The sequence below is a fragment of the Oncorhynchus mykiss genome, chromosome 18 (assembly GCF_057628025.1).
Source record: "Oncorhynchus mykiss isolate SJ-2025 chromosome 18, ASM5762802v1, whole genome shotgun sequence".
NCBI lineage: Eukaryota > Metazoa > Chordata > Actinopteri > Salmoniformes > Salmonidae > Oncorhynchus > Oncorhynchus mykiss.
In genome coordinates, this window is record NC_143039.1 from 46,856,828 (window position 1) to 46,881,879 (window position 25,052).

The window sequence follows — 25,052 nt, forward strand, 5'->3', positions numbered from 1 at the left end:
CATATTGTTGCATTTTTTTCTGGTTTGTGCTAAATCATTAAGAATAATGTTAAACCAGTCTGCACACCTCTAAGGTGAATTGGTTTAGTCATGACTCTTGGTTGACAGTGTTGGGGGACGGGTAATGTATTGATGCTCGAGTGCCAAATCAACACAAATGTGTTTCTATTTGTCTTTGTTACTTCTATTTGATATTTATGAGTCTTATTTTTTAAATATATTTTAATATTTATATCGTTCTAATTGTTCTAATTATTTATTTGTGTTGTTCCAAATGTCTGAATAAAAATGACAGTAAGTGCAGAATGGTGCTTTTATTTGTTTGTTGAGGGGCGCTGAAGGGGGGGGGGGGGGGGGGGTTGGGGAGCCACCCAGGGAGCCATAGAATGTAGAACCGCCACTGGGCTCAACCTTTATTGTATGATCAGGATGATGAAAGGACACAACCTGGGCCAATACCATCAAATTCAACTGACATTGATGCGGCAACATCAACTGTTTGTACCATGTTACTCCAACACACATGTCAAAAGTATTTTGGGCCTGTATTGGCAAAAATATTGTAGGCCTTCTTTTATATTGAGAATAATGAGGCACTGTGTAAGGGAGCATTTATTTTGATCTCAAAGAATCGACAACGAATGCTTTACTAGGCCTATGGTCTGAATAATTACTAAGAGCGTTGCTCTTTATTTGGGAACAAAGCCTACAAGTTAACAATGTAAATATTTATGAACAATATTTGTTTCATTCTGCTTGTACATGTTGACTGAATAACCCTGAGGCATGGGCTACTCTGTTATTATTCTCCCATTGGGTCATGAGATTTCTGACAGCCATGTGATGTGATACCCAACACAGTTATTTCGTTTCAGTCCCACTGGCTCTTACAAATTCAGCTTGAGAACAAGATACGGGAGTCAATTTATTCAGCTTAAATCTATAAACCTTATTGTCGAACTGGCCTATGTTACAACTTCATCCATTTAAACATATATTAGATGGGAGGAATAGGTCGCACGAAAGCGCATCCAAATGGATGGATCCGTATCGCGTACGGTGACGGGCGCGTGATGCGTTGCTTTGGTACACGGGTAGCCGCAGCAGCATACATCAGCTGATCACTCTCAAGGTCGACTTCGCAGAGCATCATGGGGAGGACACTGAATCCACTGGTTCTACCCGGGGACCGCTACATCCCCAACAACTAAAACAACGCTGGTTCACCATCACCACCATAATAGGAGAATCACGCCTTTGCCCATGACGGCATAGCTGTCACGAGATGCGGATGCAAAATAGCGAGTCACGGATAAATCAGAAAGGAGGTTGGTTACGCAGAGAGCATCTTGTTTTTCATAGGTTGATGGAAGCTCGGCTATTGTCGAAAGGGGAACGTGCGGGTTGTCGCGCATCCACTCCACGAACCTGAGCTATAGGAAACGAAAAACGTAGACATTTTCAAGAGGCTTTACAGTACCGCATTGGTGCCAGTGGAATCGTTAAGGGTGAGAGAGGAATAGCACGTCTGGTCACGACAGGTGAATTGCGCAAATTGCTTGATTTATGCTATTATATAACATATGTAGGGCATTGCTGACAAATCGTCCGTATGAAGGATTGATAGTTGGTCAAGTGTAGTGCTTGTTTGCCCGTTAAGAAGGCACCCGGCATCGTGTGGTAATGGTTCCATTTGACGTCTCTTTTTTGCATTTCATTAGAGTAGTGATTTTTTAAGCGAAGTACATTGTTTGCTGCTATCGGATTCATTATTGTCTTTTACGCATTGTAACAATGTAGCCTAACAACTGGACATAAAATAAACTAATTGAATGGAATCGTAAACGATTGAATACATTGCTATCTATGAAGATGTTATAAAGTAAGCTAGCCTGATATGAAATGATAAAACAATGTTATTTTAGGGCTACTTGAGATTAATTCGTAAAAGCAGCAGGGCAACGTTTTTTTTCCTACTTGTGATCAGTTTCAGCACCAAGGACAGCGACGAATCAGTTCCTTATTTTTTGAGGCTGCAGCTTTGAAGACTGGGCGGTTCCGCAAGCCTTTTCCACCTGAAGATCTTTTCTCTTGTCCTCCTGTCCTGTTTGTCAACTTCTTATCAAGAGCTGCTTTTTGTTATTGAATATCGCACTGAAGATGGTGGAGGAGGAGGTAGGTGCTGCTCCCTAATATAATACTGTGGACATAGTAGTAGCCTATGCTGCTGTTATTATATGCTGACCATGCACTACTCAGCTATACTATACTTTGACCATACAATGTGTGACCCCTCAAAAAGTCCCTTAACCTTTTTATGAGTACAATCCACCAAATTATTTCCAATTCTGTTGCATGCAGTCAGAATGTCATGTGACTGTTCAAAACCCACTTCATAGTGGTGGGTGTTGTACTGTCTGATGCTGTATATCAGTGAGTCATCCTCATGTTCTATGCTGAGTTTCCATGAGCGAACCAGTGATATAATTGGACAGTTTACTGTTCTATTAATTATAGGGTCCAGAAATAGCCTTTTTTTGTTTTGTTATGCCTTTCCTATAATGCAAATATGATGTCATTTAATTCAGTTGCGAGAGAGAGAGAGAGAGAGAGAGAGAGAGGTATTTCCCCTCCAACAATGCATTGGTGCAAGGAGCAGCAATGCCATGTTTTATCGCTCTGTGTTTTTGGTCTATTTTAGCAAGTGCCAATTTAACCGTCACCTCCAGGCAGTTGTTATGACAATGAGGAAGAGACAGATTCTATTGGATGAAGGGGGCTATGGAAGAAGCCATGTGTGCATCCTTAGAAACAGGGAGGGTGAAAGAGATAGAGTCTGGGAGGGGGCTGTGGAAGAAGTAGTGTATTATATCATTAGACAGAAAGGGAGGGGAATACAAAGAGGCACAGAGAGATGAAGCCCTGAGACAGAATCAGAGTGTTCAGCTCACTCAGATCAGATGGATAAGTTCCACTTCTGTGACTCTGAAAAGGACTACAACCCTGTAGCATGCTTATTTTTTATCTGAGCGTTTGCTCACTTTGCAAACAACCCTATTTCTAGGCTACTAGCACAGAGTTGCATTGTAAACATAACTGAGGTATGACGGTGTGTAATCGTGGAATGAACACCCAGCATTTGAAGAGCTATTTTACCACAGTCTTATTTTAAAACTCTCTCAACTCTAATCTTATTTCATGACTTGGGTGTTCTTTTCAAATGACGCATTCAATATTGATCAAATTATTATACTAACCAAGAGAATTTTACAGATTAGTCACTGTTTTGAATGCATCTCATGGCTGCTTGTTTCTACTGAGTAATTGTGACTTGACAGGCAGCGAGGGGGGTTAGGGTAAGAGAAGAAGAGAGATGGGGAGTGGTGGAAGGTGCACTTCAGTATATAAACAGAGTGATGGGGGAGGGAAGAGAGGGAGGGCGTGTATGGTGGGGGCTATGGTGTATTGCTCCTGTTTGTTTAGAGTGTGTTAAAATACCACAGACTGTCCTAGTGTACGTTTTGTGGACACACGCTTTGTCTTGTGATACATCCCAGCCTACTTCAGCTCCTGTTTTTCATTGGGATGTTCGTTATAGATTTGTATGGCTTTCGTGAAAACAGTTCCACTATTTAATGGAGCCACCATCACTTTGGGAGACCTTCCCATCAAAACAGAGAGATACAAACACAGCAAATATATACCATTCAAATATGTTTGGAAATCTGACAAATGGTGATTAGGAGAAGAGATGGAAAGGCAGTGTTTAGTGGACCAGAATTGTATCATTCAAATATAGTTAGATGTAAGGTGATGTAAAGATCAAATAAATTATACTGATGCCAAGAACATTTTATCAGGTATGAAGGGAAGACAAAGGGCTGTGAGAAATAGGTTTAACTCGGGACACATGAAAGGTGGGGTGTATACGAAGAGTACGGGACAGCAGAAGACGAACAGCAGAGGGACTAATCATTTTAGAGATGGGAAACAGGCCAATAAACCGGGGGTAGAGTTTGCGGGATTCAACCCAGAGGGGCAGATCCCGGGTGGATAGCCATACCTTCTGCCAGAGACGATACCAAGGAGCCAGGGTCCGATGGCGATCCGCTTGTCGTCGATACCTGGAGGTGGTCTTGAGGAGGGCCGACCGGGCTCTCCTCCAAGTACGACGACAGCTGCGGACAAACATCTGGGCAGAAGGTGCGCCGAGCTCTTCCTCCTGCTCGGAGAAGAGCGGGGGCTGCTACCCCAGTGAACATTCAAAGGGCGATAAGCCCGTGGCAGATCAGGCAAGGGTGATGAGTGTGTATTCCACCCACACAAGCTTCTGACTCCAGGTGTTGGGGTTGGCAGAGATCAGGCAGCGTAGAGTTGTCTCAGGGTTCTAGTTGGCTCACTCCGACTGCCCATTGAACCCAGAGGACAGTCTGGCCGACGACCCAATGAGGGTGCAGAACGCCTTCCAGAACCGGGACGAGAACTGAGGGCCATGGTCGGAGACCATGTCCACGTGCAGTCCATTGAACCGGAATACGTGCTGCACCATGAGCAGGGCCGTCTCCTTGGCCGAGGGTAGTTTGGGGAGAGAAATTAAGTGGGCGGCCTTGGAAAACCGGTCGCCCACTGTCAGGATGGCAGTGTTGCCCTCAGACGGGGGGAGACCTGTGACGAAATCCAGGGATATGTGGGACCAGGAACGGTGAGGGACAGGCAGAGGTTGCAGTAGGCCAGCCGTAGCTTGCCAAGGAGTCTTGTTCTGAGCACACACAGTGCAAGTGGCGACGAATGCGCAGACGTCAGGAACAATGGTGGGCCACCAAAAGCATCATCGCACAAACACCAGGGTTCACCGGGAGCCTGGGTGGCAGGCAAGCCTGGAGGAATGGGTTCACTCCAGGACAGCGGAGCGGACAATGTCAGGCACAAACATCCGGTTATCTGGGCCCCCCCACCTAGAGTTCGGCTGGGACCGCTGCGCCTCCCGAACCTGTTTCCCGATACCCAAGCTGAGTGCCGTTACCAGGCACTAGGTGGGAAGAATGCTCTCGGGCTCCAGGGTGGTAGCCGTAGGGTTATAGCGGCAAGACAGGGCATCTGGCCTGACGTTCTTGAACCCCGGCCGGTAGGAGAGGGAAAGGTTGAACCGGGTAAACAGCGGGGCCCATCTCGCCTGCCTGGAGTCGAGGCACTTGGAGGTGCGGAGACACTCCAGGTTTTTGTGGTCGGTCCACACAATGAACGGATGCTCCACCCCTTGGAGCCAGTGCCTCCATTCCTCCAATGCCATCTTCACCGCGAGATGCTTCCGATTCCCCACATTGTAATTCCTCTCCGTGGCAGTGAGGCGGTGGGGGAAGAAGGCGCAGAAATACATCTTAAGGTCCATGGCACAACTTTGGGACAGAACCGCCCCCCACTCCAAAATCCGAAGCATCTGCCTCCACCACGAACTGACAGGAAGGGTCCGGATGAACCAGGATCGGAGCCTTGGTGAAGCGATGTTTAAGGTCCCAGAACGCCCGGTCAGAGGCCATGGTCCACGTGAACGGAACCTCGGTAGAGGTGAGGTTAGACAGGGGGAGGCCAGGCTGCTGTAACCCCGGATAAAGTGGAGATAGAAGTTGGCGAATCCCAGGAAGCATTGCAGCTGCACGCTGGACGTAGGCTGGGGCCAATCCACCACTGCTTTCATCTTCTCAGGATCCATCTTGACGTTCCCAGCAGAGATGATGTAGCCCAGAAAGGGAATGGTGGAGCGATGGAACTCGCACTTTTCCGCCTTAACGAACAACTAGTGCTCCAGAAGGCGCTGGAGAACATGCCAGACATGGAGCATGTGTTCTTGGGGGGTTCTTGGGGGGTTCAGACGAGGACGTCATCAATTTAGACGAACCGGTTCAGCATGTGGTGGAGAACGTCGTTGGTGAGGCCAAAGGCCAAAGGCCTTGACCAGATATTTGTAGTGGCCGCTGGCCGTGTTAAAGGTGGTCTTCCACTCATCCCCCTCTCGTATCCGCACCAAGTGGTAGGCATTACGTAGATCCAGCTTGGAGAACACAGTGGCCCCCTGGAGCGGCTCAAAGGCTGAGGAAATGAGTGGTAGCAGATAACGGTTCTTAACAGTGATGTCATTGAGTCCCCGGTAGTTAATGCAAGGGTGCAGGGTCTTGTCCTTCTTCTCCACGAAGAACAACCCTGCGCCAGCGGGGAAGAGGAGGGATGGATAAATCCAGTAGCTATTGAGTCCCCAATGTAGGTCCCGACAGCGAGTACAGGTGCCCCCAGGGCGTCGTGGTGCTAGGGAGAAGGTCAATCCCGCAGTCATCGGGGTGGTGCGGCAGAAGTGAAGTGGAATGGAACTTGCTGAACACCTCCCGGAGATCCTGGTACTCCGCAGGAATGTTGGAGAGATCCGGGAACCACCTCCAAGGACCCAGGAAGACGTCCCTGGGCAGGTTGCGCCAACTTCAGAAAATTGGCGTGACAGAACAGACTGCAGCCCATGATGGCACCTATAGACCAGTTGATGAGTGGGTTGTGTCGCTGGAGCCAGGAGGCTCCCGGGAAGGAGGAGTGGCCGGTGGGGCAGTGCTGCTAACCGCCGAGTTACTGAGGGGCGGTGGAGTTACCACCGTGGCAGGCTGCCCCCCAGCCAACCTGCGGAATTGCTCCTGCAGCATGTCCAACGCCTGGTCATGGCACTCAGCCAATGTTTGGACCCCCTCCATCAGCCCACGAAGCAACACCTCGTGCCTACCAATGGAGGCATCTTGGGAGTAGATGGGATTGCACACCTGGCCAGGGTCTGCTGGGTCAGTCATGGCCAGTTCGTACTATCAGGTATGACACGAAGACCTAGATGCAGACCATGTTGAATAAACAACAGTTTAATGTTCCAACAGGGGCAGGCAATAGACAGGTCAAGACAGGCAGGGGTCAGAAAACCAGAGGTCGGGCAACGGTACCAGACGGCAGGCAGGCTCAGTGTAAGGCAGAGGTCGGTAATCCAGAGGTACAGGTCGGCAGGCAGGCTCAGGGTCAGGGATAGGCTGAGTGGTCAGGCAGGCGGGCTCAGAGTCAGGACAGGCAAGTGTCGAAACCGGGAGGGCAATAAAAGAGAGACTAGAAAAAGCAGGACGTGAGACACAAAACGCTGGTTGACTCGAACAAACAAGACGAACTGGCAACAGTCCAACAGAGAACACAAGTATAAATAAACAGGGGATAATGGGGAATATGGGTGACACCTGGAGATGGTGGAGTGGAGACAATCACAAAGACAGGTGAAACAGATCAGGGTGTGACACATTTGCTATCTTATTATTTAATTGTATTCACAAGGCAATTGGTCCCTGGTCCCTCACATTTCTTCTCTCAACACCTCTTCAACCACAAGCTCTATAGGTGGACCAAAGGGCACCTAATCCGTGAGGCAGGGCCAGTCCAGTATCACATAACCTCTATGTAACGGTTTTCTTGAGTTGAAGGAGAGGAGGACCAAAATGCAGCGTGGTAATTTTTATACATCTTTAATAAAGATGAAAACGAACAATACAAAACAAGAAACGTAACACGAAAACTTAAACAGCCTATCTGGTGCAAACTAACACAGAGACAGGAACAATCACCCACAAAACCCAACACCAAACAGGCTACCTAAATATGGTTCCCAATCAGAGACAATGACTAACACCTGCCTCTGATTGAGAACCATATCAGGCCAAACATAGAAATAGACAAACTATACATGTAATATAGAATGCCCACTCAGATCACACCCTGACCAAACAAAACATAGAAACATACAAAGCAAACTATGGTCAGGGTGTGACAGTACCCCACCCCCAAGGTGCGGACTCCGGCCGCAAAACCTGAACCTATTGGGGAGGGTCTGGGTGGGCATCTGTCCGCGGTGGCGGCTCTGGTGCTGGACGTGGCCCCCACTTCACCATAGTCTTAGTTCACCACCTTCTCCGCTTCCGTGGCCTCCTAACCACGCCGACCCTACTAAATGACCCCACTGGACTGAGGGGCGGCAGCTCGGGACAGAGGGGCGGCAGCTCGGGACAGAGGGGCTCTGGCGCCTCTGGGCTGATGGGCTCTGGCGCCTTTGGGCTGAGGGGCTCTGGCGACTCTGGGCTGAAGGGCTCTGGCACCTCAGACTCCGGCAGCCCCGGCAAGGCGGGAGACTCCGGCAGCGCTGGACAGGCGGGAGACTCCGGCAGCGCCGGACAGGGGGGAGCAGCTGTAGGGGTGAGATGGAGAGACAGCCTGGTGCGGGGGGCTGCCACCGGAGGGCTGGTGCGTGGAGGTGGTACCGGATAGACTGGACCGCGCAGGCGCACTGGAGCTCTTGAGCACCGAGCCTGCCCAACCTTACCTGGTTGAATGCTCCCGGTCGCCCTACCAGTGCGGCGAGGTGGAATAGCCCGCACTGGGCTATGCAGGTGAACCGGGGACACCATGCACAAGGCTTACCATGTAAGCCGGCCCAAGGAGACGCACTTGAGACCAGCTGCATAGAGCCGGGTTCATGGCACTTGGCTCGATGCCCACTCTAGTCCGGCCGATACGCGGAGCTGGTATGTACCGCACCGGGCTATGCACCCGCACTGGGGACACTGTGCGCTTCACAGCATAACACGGTGCCTGCCCGGTCTCTCTAGCCCCCCGGTAAGCACAGGAAGTTGGCGCAGGCCTCCTACTTGGCTTCACCACACTTCCTGTGTGCCCCCCCAAGACATTTTTGGGGCTGACTCTCGGGCTTCCTACCGCGCCGCCGTGCTTGTCTTTCCATTCTCCTATACCCCTCTTCGCACTGCTCCAGCGAATCCCAGGCGGGCTCCGGCACTCTCCCTGGGTCGACCGCCCACCTGTCTATCTCTTCCCAAGTCGTATAGTCCAGACATTGCTGCCTCTCCTGCTGTTGCTGCGTTTCACCACGCCGCTTGGTCGTGTTGTGGTGGGTGATTCTGTAACGGTTTTCTTGAGTTGAAGGAGAGGAGGACCAAAATGCAGCGTGGTAATTTTTATACATCTTTAATAAAGATGAAAACGAACAATACAAAACAAGAAACGTAACACGAAAACCTAAACAGCCTATCTGGTGCAAACTAACACAGAGACAGGAACAATCACCCACAAAACCCAAAACCAAACAGGCTACCTAAATATGGTTCCCAATCAGAGACAATGACTAACACCTGCCTCTGATTGAGAACCATATCAGGCCAAACATAGAAATAGACAAACTAGACATGTAACATAGAATGCCCACTCAGATCACACCCTGACCAAACAAAACATAGAAACATACAAAGCAAACTATGGTCAGGGTGTGACACTCTAACAATATGTTTTCTCAGCAGTGTCTCTGCATAGTTGTTACTGGATTCAGAAGAAAAGTGACCTGATTTATGTATGTGGCCTTCAATGAGTTTAATTTGAGAACTGGCTACAGGGTCATTTAAGAACACAGTCAAATGTAAATGGCCTGCATTTTGGTATCCAGCATGTACCCTTATGTATATGCATAAGGCTATAAAGTGGTCTGCTAATGTTATAATGTATACTCTAACAGGGGTGGGCAACTCCAGTCGTCCAGGGCCTGGTTGGTGTCACAGTTTTGACCCAGCCCCAGTGAACACACCTGACTCCAATAATCACCTAATCAAGATTTTCAGTTTAGAATGCAATTTGATTAATCAGCTGTGTTTGCTAGGGATGGAGAAAAAGTGTGGTGAAAGACTGCTGAAATACCTTTTGTATAGAAATGTCCCCGGGTGAGCCCTCTTCATAAAGGTGGAAACTCCTTAGACCCAAATAACTATAGACCTATATCAGTAATATCTGTTCAATAGCAAAAACTTTGAGAATTTAATATATTCCCAATTTCACCCTTCCAATCTGTCTTTAGACCCAACCATTCTACTATGACAGAATTAGTGAAACTTACCAATGATATCAATTCTTCATCTGACCAAGGCAAACGAACTGTTGCCATCTTTATTGATTTTACAAAATAATTTGATTTAGGCAATCATTCTATTTCACCAGGAAAACTTTTAAACATTGGTTACACTAACAGATCACTAAACTGGCTCCATGTGTATCTTAGCAATATAAAACATAGCAACATAAAATAATGTGTTTTCATAGGACACAAATCACAACTTCTTGTACTCAGTATAGGTGTACCTCAAGGCTCAGTATTGACCCCCCCCCCCCCCCCCCCCCTCCCCCCAAGACCTTAGTTAACCCAACTGCTGCTTCCTATCCTATTCTCTGGTGACATTATCTATAAAAAACACAGCCAAGACCTTAGTTAACCCAACTGCTGATTCCTATCCTAGACTCTGGTGACATTATCTATCAAAACACAACCAAGACCTTACTTTGTGAATTAGATGTCATTTATAACCATCTTTGCAGATTCATTCTTGGATGCCATTTTAAGACATCATTGCAATAAATGGTCTGCCACTCACAAACAGAAGACAACTGCACTGGTTCCACTTTATTTGTTACATGTATTAACTTAAATGTCCCTGTATAGGAACACCTAACTTTACAAGACTCGCACTACTCCTTTCGACAACAGCAGCAATTACAAATTCCAAGGGTACATCCTGAGGTTGGAGTAAGATCTTTCAGATACAAAGGCCCAACTGACTGAAATCATTTACCTATAGAAATCAGGGCATTAAAATCCCACAAAGAATTTAAGAAAGTTATTTTTCAAACGTTAAGATCAATCTGTTTGCGCTTTTAACGAATAAAAACATCACCTTGTGAAGATATTTGTAAATATTGTATATACCTGTCTGTATGTATGTATTATAGGTACTTAGTTGTATTAGTAGTTTTTGCAGTAGTTTGTATTAGTTGTAAGCCTATTAGTAGTTGTACAACAACTTTTTGATGTTGTCAATATACATTTGTATTGCTGTTATTTCATGGTTATTATTATTAGACAATAGTTGACATATTATTCTTGCTACTAAGTATAATTTTTTTTCTATTTTTTTTTCATTCGGACACAAGAGATTCCATCCTGCAAAATATTGAATAAATAATGAAATATTCCGTGATGGTACAGGTTGAGAGTAGAATAAAGGTGGTTCAGGAAACATGTGTAAACTTGTCTGAGACATCGGGAGGTTTAGGCTTTACCTCAGTGAGCTAATGCTGTGTGAAGTCATGTAGGCTGCAGATGACTTGGGTTTGACACCCGGCCAGAGACATTATAATAGCTTAACCTTTGACTGTATGATGTCATTTCCAGATCGTGCATTTACAGCAGTATTAATGCCTCTGGCAGAGTTTTAGTTTTACACTGTAGGGGCTCCTTGATCCGAATGTCATGTGCATAAACCCCTGATAACATACACTATCCCCATTCTGTCTCTAACAGAAAAAGCAGGTGACAGGATACCTCCTTTTCTCCCTGGCCACTGCAGTCATTGGCTCGCTGCAGTTTGGCTACAACACAGGGGTCATTAATGCACCGGAACAGGTTTGTAGGTTTATTTTGTGTTTTCTTATAGCAGTGAAAGCATGTGTGGGCTTTGGTTTTGTTAAACTGTACGTTATGTTTACGTTATGTTTAGTCACTTTCCATCGTGCCTGTGGATATTGTACTATGACACTGCGCTTCATCAAGCGTTAAATCAAGAGATAGTGTCTTGATAACGCTTTATCTCTAATCATTCTCTCTCTCTCTCTCTCCCTCTGCTTTTCTCTCCCTCTCTCTTCCTCCCCCTCGCCTGTTTAGAAACTGCGGGCTTTCTTCAACAACACGTGGATGGAGAGGTATGGCGAGCCCATCAAACCAGGAACGTGCACCATTGTGTGGAGCTTTTCGGTGGCCGTCTTTAGCGTGGGCGGCATGGTGGGCTCCTTCAGCGTCGGAGTGATGGCAGACAGATTTGGGAGGTGAGGAGGTCACCCAGGATTCACCTATTTCACCCCGGTGCCATTTTTCACTGACTATCGTTTGTTTTCTAATGTTACAGTTTTTTTTCGATTGCTAAACGACAGTGGACACAACTGGAGTCACATGTGCAAAACTCTAACTACAGTCTGCACAGTAGCAGTTCATGTGGACCAAACTCTAGTTCATTTTTCATTGCTTGAACACAGTTTTCAAAACTCTACACTCTTATCCCATGACTTTAACCACAACCTGCACAACACTGTGGATTTACAGCACTTTGTTCAAATGCTAACACGCTGCTGTCAAAACTGTGAACCACACATTCAAAACGGAATCGATTTCAGCCTTGTGCCTTTCAAACACTGCTGATTGCAATTTCAGCTGAAAGGCTAAGCAGGTGTCTTGTTTTAGACTTGTTAGTGAACACACACACATATTACAGTGTATATAGGTAGAGCTCAGAAAGACTCATTTTGGAAATGGAACAAGGAAGATGGGTTCGTGGAGGGAGAAGGGTGGCAGGGAGAGGGCGGATGCGTGGAGGAAGACAAAGAAGATAAAGAGCTGTTATTTCAGATGAAATAAGGGCTACACTTATAGACCATGTCGTGAACCATGGTCTCTCATTGAGAGAGGCAGGGTTGAGGGTGCAACCCAATCTGCAAAGATCCACAGTGGCATCTGTAATGCGAATTTTCCATCATGCAAACAGGTGAGAGTTACATCCTTACAGTAAATGAAAACATTACAGGAATCTATTTTGTATTGCAATTATAGAATATTTACACAGATATATATTACAGTAAGTTTGACTGTAAAATATATTTTTACAACAGGGGGAAGAGGCTTTCCCTTCACTGGCTGCCCCCAACAGGGGGAAGAGGAAAAATATTTTCAGATGCGCAGGAAAATGCTATTGTTGACATGGTTGGTGTCAACAATGCAATAAAACTGCGGGAGATTCAAGATAGAGTGCTGGCTGATAATGATATATTTGAAAATGTTAATTCTGTCAGCACAACCACTATTGCTCGAGTCCTAAAGAAACACAAAGTTACAATGAAACAGTTATACACTGTACCGTTCGAGAGAAACAGTGAAAGGGTAAAAGAGCAAAGATACCAATATGTCCAGGTAAGACGTCTGAGGTTACGTACACAGCTATACAAAATATTTACAGTAAAAGAAAAACACTAGCATTTCTACAGTAAAACTGTGCACTTACTGTTTTTCAGAGAGTAATGGAGGTGGAAGCACTGGAAAGACCACATTCATTTGTATTTATCGATGAAGCTGGATTTAACCTTGCCAAAACACGGCGCAGAGGAAGGAATGTTATAGGTCAAAGGGCCACTGTGGAGGTTCCAGGCCAAAGGGGGGGAAATATCACCATGTGTGCTGCAATGGCCAATGATGGTTTGCTTCTCAACACACCACTCATTGGCCCATACAACACAGAAAGGCTTATAGCTTTCCTAGAACAGCTCTATGCTCAGCTAGTGCCAGCAGAACAGGGGGAGCCAGTAAGAAAACCCCAAGTTTTTGTCATAGTTTGCGATAACATTGCTTTTCACCACTCTGCAGCTGTCACAGATTGGTTTGCAGCACATCACAGATTTATGGTTTTGTACCTGCCTGCATATTCACCCTTTCTCAACCCAATAGAGGAGTTTTTCTCTGGCTGGACGTGGAAAGTGTTTGGTCACCACCCACATGACCAAATGTCTCTTTTGGAAGCCATGCGTGCCGGATGTGAGGACACGAGTCCAGAGGACTGCCAGGGATGGATAAGGCACTCCAGAAGGTTCTTCCCCAGGTGCATGGCAAGAGAAAACATTAGATGTGATGTTGAAGAAAACCTGTGGCCTGATGCTAGAGAGAGGCAGGATTAGCCCCTCAATTATTTGTTCGAATTACAGTATGTACTTTTAGTTTCTACCTTTTTTTTCTCATTACTGTAATTCCGTAAATTACTACAGACTATTGAAGCAAACTGCTAATTTTCATTTACCTTAAAGAATTGTTATGTTCTAAAAAGTTTAATAAATCATGTGAAAGAATGTCACTCTTTTCTTTGAAGAAAATAATACTTTGTATGAAGTCACTGAAATTGTTCAAACTGTAAAGATGAAAAGTTTGTATTTTCTGTATTGGTGTTTGATGCTAGTGTTTTTACTCTCAGTGTGTTCTGAGTGACAGTGTGTGTTATCTCAGTGAGGGTTTTGCATAGTGTTTGACTGCACTGAGCGTGTTTTGAGCCATGTGTTAAGAGTTGTGTTGCTTGGAATGAGTTTTGCAGGTGATGTGAACTGTTTAGCTCAGGTGACTGTTGGTAGTGCAGACTGTAGTTAGAGTTTTGCACATGTGACTCCAGTTGTGCCCACTGTCGTTTAGCAATCGAAAAAAAACTGTAACATTTCCGAACAGGGTAGCAAGTGCAGTTCTCAAAGCAAAAAGCAAAATTGTTGACATGTAGATTAAAGACCACTGCACCTTCACACAATGTAATGTTATTTGAGTCGGGATAATTAGAAAAACATTGCTAGTGGATTGTCAGTCATCTGCACTGGTTTTAAAAGAAACAACTATTTATCAGCTACCCACACAATGTCGAAGGTACAACAATCAGCTGTGAATAAGGTTTATTAAAAGTATTGGGAATGTTGTCCTTAGGAGTGAATTTCATCACTCTCCAGTTCTGGTCCTTTCCTTGGTCTATTTCTGTTTCTACCTCTGCTAAGCTGTCAGAACCAATGAGTCTCCAAGGAGTCACTGGAGTGTGATTGGAATGGCTGCAAAAAAAATGTCCTTAAACGATTCCTCTGTTTCCTTCTCCCACTACTATCCTCTACATCTCACTATCCCTCCCTCTTAACCTCTCTCTCTGTCTATCTCTTACTCTACATGCTGTCTCTTAACCCTCCAATCTGTGTGTGTGTGTGTGTGTGTGTGTGTGTGTGTGTGTGTGTGTGTGTGTGTGTGTGTGTGTGTGTGTGTGTGTGTGTGTGTGTGTGTGTGTGTGTGTGTGTGTGTGTGTGTGTGTGTGTGTGTGTGTGTGTGTGTGTGTGTGTGTGCGAGTGTGTGTGTGTGTGTGTGTGTGTGTGTATGTGTGTGTGTGTGTGTGTGTGTGTGTGTGTTTCTCGGGGTATTGGGATAAAGGAAATTGTCCATGTTCCTGGTCAACATCCTGGCTGTGATTGGAGGCCTCCTCATGGGTTTCTCCACCCTCTGCTCCTCGTATGAGATGGTCATCGCCGGACGCCTCGTCATCGGCCTATTCTGCGGCCTCTTCACCGGCCTTACGCCCATGTACGTGGGGGAGCTGTCCCCCACCCCTCTACGGGGCGCTTTTGGCACCTTGCACCAGCTGGGCGTGGTGGTTGGCATCCTCGTGGCTCAGGTCAGTCCTTGATGGCAGCCATCTTGATTTCTGCCCATTAACTTAGGAATAGTCTTGTACATTACCATACCATCTGTTTACTTGTGATGCTGGGAATAAAGTCCCCATATATAGAATATTATGTTTTATGTGCGTATTGGGAGTATTCTTATATGCAGTGATGTAGTGGTAAAACATTTGGTGGGTAAACGCTGATCGCCATTAGCGTAAATAAAGTTACGGACCCTATACTTTCAATGCATTTTGCTGCAAAAGGTGGCTCATGCTAAACAAAAAAGGTGTGTAAACGAAGTTTACTTGCGTTTACTCTCCACTACGCCACTGCTTATATGATTAAGTTGTAACCGGCAGACATTCCGATTTCTGATCACGCACCCTTGCCTCTTAACATTGGAGTAATGTCTTTGTCGAATGATATGCTAATTATTGTAATTATTTAATGAGTGCTAAATTATTTTTTCATAGGCGACTACTTCTTGCTCTAAGAATACAATTAGTAATATTCCTCCCCTTCATTTTCTCCAGCACACTGTCATGAAACCTTTTCCATTTGAATCCCTTTATAGAACTGCCTCATCCATTCCATACCACCAATGGATTAGTGTATTGTTTAATACTATCAACTGTAGTGTATAGCCCATCAGTGCTTCCCATCCCATCAACGTACAGTATATCCCATTGATGTTTGCATGTAAGCTGTGGTGCTGTGAATTACACATTCCTGGTAGTAAAGTTAATCCTATCTAAACCTCTCTGTGTTGTAGATCTTTGGCTTGGAGTCTCTGCTGGGGTCGGACAAGTTGTGGCCTCTGCTGCTGGCTCTGACGGTCGTCCCGGCCATGCTGCAGTGTATCCTGCTGCCCTTCTGTCCCGAGAGCCCTCGCTTCCTCCTCATCAACCAGAACAAGGAGGAGCAGGCCCGCAAAGGTGGGTGCTCCAAACCATAGAAACCATCAAATTGTTGAGGTTTGAGGGGCTTTGCACATTCTAGTAATTCTATAGCTACGCTCCAAATGCAATCATTTACTCTGGATGGTCAGGAAGATAAATGGAAGCGCTTCATTTAACACTTCTATTTTAGCTTGATACCTGGTATTGTATCTATTTGAGGTGAAATAATGTAGTAAAATGTAGTAATTTGGCGAGTGGTACAAAGACGCTAATACCAACATGTCACAATAAAACATACACTCAATGGTCAGTGCCAGCCAGGCCGGTTTCAGTAACTCAGAAAGGCGCATGACAGTGTCCAGGGTTTACCAAGAATTGATGCGACAAACAAAAGACAGGCAAATAACGGCACAGTACAACTGTGTTCAGAACAGCATCTCAGAATGCACAACTCGCCGGTCCTTGTCACGGATGGGGTATTGCAGCAGACATCCACACCGGGTTCCACTCCTATCAGCTAAAAACAGTGGGCGCGCGATCACCAATTTAGGACAATTGAGGAATGGAAAAACATTTTCTGGTCCGACGAATCCCAGTTCCTGTTGAGTCAGGATTTTGAGTAAGCAGCATGAGTCCATGGCCCCATCCTGCCTGGTGTGAAAGGTACAGGCTAGTGGAGGTGGTATAATGATGTGGGGAATGTTTTCCTGGCACACTTTATGTCCCTTGATAACAATTGAGCAATGTTTCTATGTCCTGAAGAATTCAGGCTGTTTTGGAAATAAAGGGGGGTCAAGCACACAGCCATGCAATCTCCATATACAAACATTTGACAGTAGAATGGTCTTACTGAAGAGCTCAATGACTTTCAACATGGCACCATCATACGATGCCACCTTTCCAACGAGCTAGTTTGTCAATTTTCTTCTCTGCTAGAGCTGCCCTGGTCAACTGTAAGTGGTGTTATTGTGAAGTAGAAATGTCTAGGAGCAACAACGGCTCAGATGTGAAGTGGAAGGCCACACAAGCTCACAGATTGGGACTGCCGAGGGCTGAAGCGCGTAGTGCATAAAAATCGTCTGTACTCCATTGCAACATTCACTACCGAGTTCCAAACTTACTCTGGAAGCAACATCAACAGAGCTTCGTCGGGAGCTTCATGAAATGGCTTTCCATGGCCGAGGACCCACACACAAGCCTAAGATCACCAAGCACAATGCCAAGCGTCGGCTGGAGTAGTGTAAAGCTCGCTGCCATTGGAAACACGTTCTCTGGAGTGATGAATCACACTTCACCATCTGGCAGTCCGACGGACAAATCTGGGTTTGGCGGATGCCAGAAGAATGCTACCTGCCCGACTGCATAGTGCCAACTGTAAAGTTTGGGGGAGGAATAATGGTAAGTGGTTCTTTTTCATGGTTCGGGATAGGCCCCTTAGTTCCAGTGAAGGGAAATCTTAATGCAACAGCATATAATGACATTCTAGACGATTCTGCGCAGCAACAGTTTGGGGATGGCCCTTTCCTGTTTCAGCATGACAATGCCCCTGTGCACAAAGCGAGGTCCATACAGAAATGGTTTGTCGAGATCGGTGTGGAAGAACATGGCTGGCCTGTACAGAGACATGACGTCAACCCCATCAAACACATTTGGGGTGAATTAGAACGTCACCTGCGAGCCAGGCCTAATCTCCCAACATGAGTGCCCGACCTCAGTAATGCTCTTGAGGCTGAATGGAAGCAAGTCCCCACAGCAATCGTCCAACATCTAGTGGAAAGCCTTCCCAGAAGAGTGGAGGCTGTAATAGCAGCAAAGCGGGCACCAACTCCCTATTAATCCCCACGATTTTGGAATAAGATGTTCGACGAGCAGGTGTCCACATACTTTTGGTCATGCAGTTACTGTTAAATACCATTGAATGTGAATTGTGCATGCCAAATATAGGCCTGTGACATTAATGCCCATCCTCTGACTGGGCATGAATAAAACGCATACAGTGACAGGCTTAGACAGGCCAGAAGAGACGGAAGCTTGTTGAGCCAAGAAAAGAGTCCTTGACTGACGCACAGCATAGGCCAACAGCAGGTTTTGAAATCGGTCCCGACAGTATTTCACACTGTCACCTGAGTGCATCTCCTAAGCTCCTTTACACTGTTTTGTTTCAAACACACTGCTTTGGTGAATAAGATAATAAAAAAGGGAACATATGTTTTGGTCAGTCTTTTATGTGATGGGTACCGTAATGAAAGAACTGGCAGGACCATGGAGAGCTACTGAACAAACAACTACAACGCAGGCCGGTTTTAGTGTTGGTGCTACTGGCTAGTCTGCTAGAAAATGTACTCAACTAGTGTTTTTAAAGGTCCAATGCAGTTCTTATCTCGTTATCAAATCATTTTTGTCTGACAATTAAGTGTCTTACTGTGATTGTTTTAAATGAAACTGGTCAAAAAGAAACAAATAGCCTCTTGGCAAAGAGCAATTCTTTCAAGCAATAATTTTGCAAGGACTGTCTTGGAGTGGTCTGAGTACGGAAGAAAAAACTGAAAACGAGCTGTTATTGTCATCGAGGTTTGAAACTCTCTTATTGGTCTATTAACTCATTTACCTGGTGATGTCACCAGGCAGGCCAAAACTCTATCCCACCAAAACAGACTGAAATTTCAGGAGATCTAAAAGGGCATTATCATAATTTCACAATTTAGGGGCCTCCTGAGTGGTGCTGTAGCCTAAGGCACCGCGTTGCAGTCCTGAGGCGACACTACAGCCTCGGGTTCGATTCCTGGCTGTGTCACAGCCTTCCGTGACTTGGAGCCCCATAGAGCAGGGCACAATTAGAGGGTTTGGCGTGGGGATTTCCTTGGCTCTTTGCGCTCTAGTGACTCCTTGTGGTGGGCTGAGTGCCTGCAGGCTGACCTCAGTCGTCAGTTGAACATTGTTTCCTCCAACACATTGGTGCAACTTGTTTCCGGGTTAAGCGTGCAGTGTGTTAAGAACGCATGACTCGACTCGACTTGACCTTCACCTCTCCCAAGCCCGTTGGCGAGTTGCATGAGACAAGAACGTAACTACCAATTGGGAGGAACAAGGGGGTTATAAACATAAATATGAATAATTTTCATAATGTCACGGTATTATTCCAACCTCATAGTGTGGAAATATAAATAAAACACAGGAAAATCACATTTTTGATCACGCCGGGCCTTTAAAGATGCTTTGCGCTACATTTCTTACTTCATTCCTCAAAGAAAAGGATATCTGTAGGATATCTTGTACAAAACAAAGAAAGTTTTATGCACCTAAAGTATTTCAATATTTTCTTTAACATATTGTCATTACCTAACAATTTTACAAATACATCCTCTCTTTATACAACTTGTATGTCCTTCACATTAAAGTATAACTTATCTGCCTCTCACTCCGCCATTTTCTCCCCCCAGCCCTGGTGCGTCTGCGTGGCTCCGACGACGTGAGTAAAGACATGCAGGAGATGAAGGAGGAGAGTTCCAAGATGGCCATGGAGAAGAAGGTGACCATCCCTGAGCTGTTCCGCACCGCAGCCTATCGGCAGCCGCTCCTCATCGCCGTCATGCTCCACCTCTCCCAGCAGCTCTCCGGAATCAATGCTGTGAGTGAACTATGACTCCCAGGAGGCCACAGTGCAAACACAATCTAAATAGTTGAAAAGTCACCAAGGATATTTCAGAGGACAGCTTAACAATACAGGGTCACATTCACTAGGCACAAAACTGAAGAAAAAAGGCAGCGACTGGAAGGTACTATCTGAATGTATCCAATAATAAAAGATATGCTACGGTCTGCCCTTATGAAGGCGACCCAGGCCTATGCAAAGCTGAATAGTTGAATAACAGCTGCATTCAACATGCCTTATACTCTCAATCATTGCATGTTTGGGAGATTTGTTTCGATTATTTGATGGATTATACATGATTTAATGGACGTGCGTTTTACAGTATGATAAAAATACCACTTTGATGTTGCTTCCTATTCATAGATTGTAGCCTTGTTGCAGATATAGAGTCGGCTTTCTATTCCGCAACAAAGCCTCCTTCACTCACGCCGCCAAACTTACCCGAGTAAAACTGACTATCCTACCGATCCTCGACTTCGGCGATGTCATCTACAAAATAGCTTCCAATACTCTACTCAGCAAACTGGATGCAGTTTATCACAGTGTCATCCGTTTTGTTACTAAAGCACCTTATACCACCCACCACTGCGACCTGTATGCTCTAGTCGGCTGGCCCTCGCTACATTTTCGCCGCCAGACCTACTGGCTCCAGGTCATCTACAAGTCCATGCTAGGTAAAGCTCCGCCTTATCTCAGTTCACTGGTCATGATGGCAACACCCACACGTAGCACGCGCTCCAGCAAGTGTATCTCACTGATCATCCCTAAAGCCAACACCTCATTTGGCCGCCTTTCCTTCCAGTTCTCTGCTGCCTGTGACTGGAACGAATTGCAAAAATCGCTGGAGTTGGAGACTTTTATCTCCCTCACCAACTTCAAACATCTGCTATCTGAGCAGCTAACCGATCGCTGCAGCTGTACATAGTCCATCGGTAAATAGCCCACCCAATTTACCTACCTCATCCCCATACTGTTTTTATTTATTTACTTTTCTGCTCTTTTGCACACCAGTATCTCTACCTGCACATGACCATCTGATAATGTATCACTCCAGTGTTAATATGCAAAATTGTAATTATTCGCCTACCTCCTCATGCCTTTTGCACACAATGTATATAGACTCTTTTTTTCTTTTTTTCTACTGTGTTATTGACTTGTTTATTGTTTACTCCATGTGTAACTCTGTGTTGTTGTCTGTTCACACTGCTATGCTTTATCTTGGCCAGGTCGCTGTTGTAAATGAGAACTTGTTCTCAACTAGCCTACCTGGTTAAATAAAGGTGAAATAAAATAATTAAAAAATAAAATTAAGAACCTAATCTTATTGTCGCCCTCCACCAACCCTGTTCAGGTGTTCTACTATTCAACTGGTATCTTTGAGTCAGCCGGTGTCACCCAACCCATTTACGCCACTATTGGAGCAGGAGCTGTTAACACTGTCTTCACTGTGGTATCTGTAAGTAAAACATGCTGCATTTATTCTGGTTTTTGTGTTTCTGTGATGTATGTTTACGGTATGGTAACTCCATTCTCTGTCTTTGTCAGCTCTTCCTGGTCGAGAGGGCGGGACGAAGGACTTTGCATCTCGTCGGATTGGCCGGAATGGCCGTCAGTGCCCTGCTCATGACTATTGCCCTCCTGTTGGTGGGTGTCAGTTTCTATTGGTTGTCACTCAACATAACAGATATGTCATTAATACATTAATTCATTTTCATTGCTATTATTGATGAATATCTCCATCTCGCTCCCTCCTTCCCTCCCTCTCTCCTTCCCTCCTTCCCTCTCTTCCCTCCATCTTTCTTTCTTTATTCCTTCCCTCTCTCTCTCTCTGTCTCTCTCTGTCTGAGTAGAAGGGCTACTCGTCTCTGAGCTACCTGAGCATTGGGGCAGTGTTTCTGTTCGTGGCCATGTTTGAGATGGGGCCTGGTCCTATCCCATGGTTCATAGTGGCGGAGCTCTTCTCCCAGGGTCCGCGGCCTGCCGCCATAGCAGTGGCCGGCTGCTGCAACTGGACCGCCAACTTCCTGGTGGGAATCAGCTTTCCCAAACTGGAGGTGCGAGAGGTTTCTCTTGGTTTCCCATTAGGGACGAATCCTAACTTCCACTTAGGTCAAAATGATAATTAATCATACGCTGACTAATTAGGTTAATTACTGACTTCCACTGTTTTTCTCTCTCTTTGTTTGTAATTCTGTAGGAGCTGTGTGGGCCTTACGTCTTTATCATCTTCATGATCTTACTCATCTTCTTCTTCATCTTCACCTTCATCAAAGTCCCAGAGACCAAGGGCAAGACCTTTGACGAGATCGCCCGTGAGTTTGGCGGGGCCACCCTGCCCCCTGCCACCTCTGTGGGAGCTCCTCCCACTAGTATCAGCGTAACACTTCCTGCCTCGCCCATCAAGGAGAAGGTTCCATTGGTGGAGGCGGCAGCAGCAGAGGATAGGTCCAACTCAATTGTACAGGAGAGCTTGTAGAATCCTGTGTTGGGTCAATGCTTAAAGGTCAAGGGTTGGGGGTCAGCTGGTTCAAAAACAGATCAAAGCTTAATTCTTTGGCAGTTCAGGTACATGGGGACGAGTGTTTGACGTGAAGGGAAATATACCGTTCGTGTACATGGAAAGCCACAACACACATTTTTGGGTGGATACAGTAGCTAGAATGAATTAGTGTTATTTTTTCACATTTCTTTCTGTCATGTGTAATATATTTCTCGACCTATAGGTCAAAATGTGTATTTTAATTTTGTTGCCTTCTTTTCCTGAGTGCATCATCATTTAAACAGCTTTTAGTAAAGCCAAAGTGGGTCTAGTCAAAGTAAACAACCTCAATAGTGTTTCTGGTAAACAATAGTTTACAATAGTTTTAACAGTGAAACAGTAGATTAGGGTCAATTGCATTAGTTGGCTTTCATGGTTTTAGAAATAGCTTTTTTAAATAACCCAATAATCCCAGAATGATCGTACTTGACATTTAATTTCAACAGTTGTTGTATTTGAGAACAAAATAATATGCTAATACCCTACTCAACATAAGAATCCACTGCTAAAAATCACATTCAGATGGTTGCATAAATAAAGAGAGAGAGAGAGAGAGAGAGAGAGAGAGAGAGAGGGAGAGAGAGAGAGAGAGAGAGAGAGAGAGAGAGGGAGAGAGAGAGAGAGAGATATGGTACTTATTTCACTTTAACTTGCTTTAGGTGCACCTTATTAACCAAATAGAAATCAATTAAAATTCCAAGATTGCTAATATACTCTTCAAAAAGCGATTTATGGCAAATGAATCAACATAAAGAATAATTAGAGAAATATTTACCTGAGGGAGTAGAATTGCATTAACTATACTGTCTAAGGGGACAGATAGTTATTTTGGATATTAGATTATAATAGATTGTGATATGAGTCGCGATGTTATGAACTTGGATTCGATAAGAATCAACCATAGAGAGCAAAGGACTCCATCGGTTTTCTCTGTGGAATTGAGTGTAATTTTGAATTGTTCTGCTGTGAGAGCATTCAGTCAAAAATTTTGAATATGATTATGAAGGTTATCTATTCAGTCTGTATTTGGAATAACACAATGGGACTTTAGTTGTGACCAAATGTGAGCATTTGTGCACAATGCTTTTTAATGACTCCCCTTTAAGTCTATACTCTACTTTGTGACACTTTGTCTGAAGATTAACCTTGTGGAATGTTGTTAAAAATCGAAATTTATTAAAATATTTTATTGTATAGATATACTGTAGTATAGATATATATATATATATATATGTGTGTTACAAAAAAAATATTACTTTTTTTTTGTGGTTGTGTAAATTAGACGTAGTTATTTTTCTCCAAGCACTTTCACAATTTATTTTGCCTAGAAAGATGACAGGGTCATGGCTTTGTTCTTTATTTATATAACATATTGTGGATATGTGTATGTGTTGCACTGGGAAAATACATTCCTTTGATGGTAGTATTCAGTATTTGACCTCTCCTCCAAGGAAAAAACGTTCTTCAATGGCAGCCCTCCCTCACTACTGTTAACAAGACTGTGGTACTTTACTAACTGAACCATACTCAGTTACCTTATGCACATTCACTTATTGTAAAAAGTTAGGAGAGAATTTATTTGTAAATATGTATTTTCAAAATTATATTTATACGTTGACTGCAGTGGTTGAATGTGGGCTTGTTCTGGCTTATGGGGTGCCCATCGTCCAATGAGTGAAAAAGAGAAGGAAAGAGAGAACAAGTATTGGATTGTTTCCTATTAATACACTGAAGCATTGACATACATTACTCTATTAACTTTGTGTTAAAGTATTATTTATGTCAAAATGGACACTGGATAATAAAAAAAAACAATTCCCTTACCACTGCTCCACAACACTGCTTCCCTCACTCTCCCTCTCTCTTCCACTTTCCACATGCCTTCCACTTGTTCAGTATCCACCTTATGCTGTCCCCAGTGTGTGCCTAAAAAAAAGTGTATTTATGAGTTGATGATCATTGTATCCTATATTGTCATAGAAATCTATTCCATTTTACATCAGAAAAGCATGTTGTTTTGAAATGGATTTTTACCAATGCAGTTGGTATTGCTTTGATGTTTCTTTTTGTTCCTGGCCTGTGTTTCATGGCCTTCCGTTTACTTTGGGTGATTATGTTTGTGAGTTCCTTGTTTCTGCTGCTTATTTGTGCCTCTTCTTCAGCTGATGTGTACTGTATGTGTGTGTGTGTGTGTGTGTGTGTGTGTGTGTGTGTGTGAACACGTTCTTCCTGCTTCCAAAGTCTTGTACTCTTATTCTCCACGAGGCACCAAACAAAGAGGCATTTAAGCAAGGTCTATAGCCCAGCCATAAACAATTAAAATGATGAAATAATCAACATTGATATTGAATTGAAAAATATGGTCTAATTCATAAATATCGAGATCACGTGAAGTGTAGAAAAGCACACTACTGAATCCATTTTGTCATTTTCCTGTATTGAAAAAAATGTATCACACAAGCAGTATAAATCTGGCTTTGAAATGCCCTATGAGACATAATGAAAAATTACAACAAACTAACAACAACCATACAGCCCTATATGTCACGTGTGTTTGTTTCACTTGTGTTTGTATATATGAATATACTGTTGTTAAATAAAACATCACACATCTAACAAACACACAACCTTT

The 25,052-nt window shown here is 44.6% G+C and overlaps 1 protein-coding gene across 1 annotated transcript; it reads left to right on the forward strand.

Moving 5' to 3' along the window:
- The first annotated feature begins 831 nt into the window (after positions 1 to 831).
- On the forward strand, positions 832 to 25,040 carry LOC110496187 (solute carrier family 2, facilitated glucose transporter member 1). Its single transcript, XM_021571932.3, has 11 exons — positions 832 to 1,541; positions 1,988 to 2,175; positions 11,417 to 11,518; positions 11,777 to 11,937; positions 15,098 to 15,338; positions 16,103 to 16,265; positions 19,670 to 19,857; positions 21,233 to 21,337; positions 21,427 to 21,525; positions 21,732 to 21,935; positions 22,079 to 25,040. Exons 2-11 carry the CDS (start codon positions 2,161 to 2,163, stop codon positions 22,355 to 22,357), a joined length of 1,557 nt encoding a protein of 518 aa, XP_021427607.1. The 5' UTR covers positions 832 to 1,541; positions 1,988 to 2,160; the 3' UTR covers positions 22,358 to 25,040.
- The last annotated feature ends 12 nt before the right edge of the window (positions 25,041 to 25,052 follow it).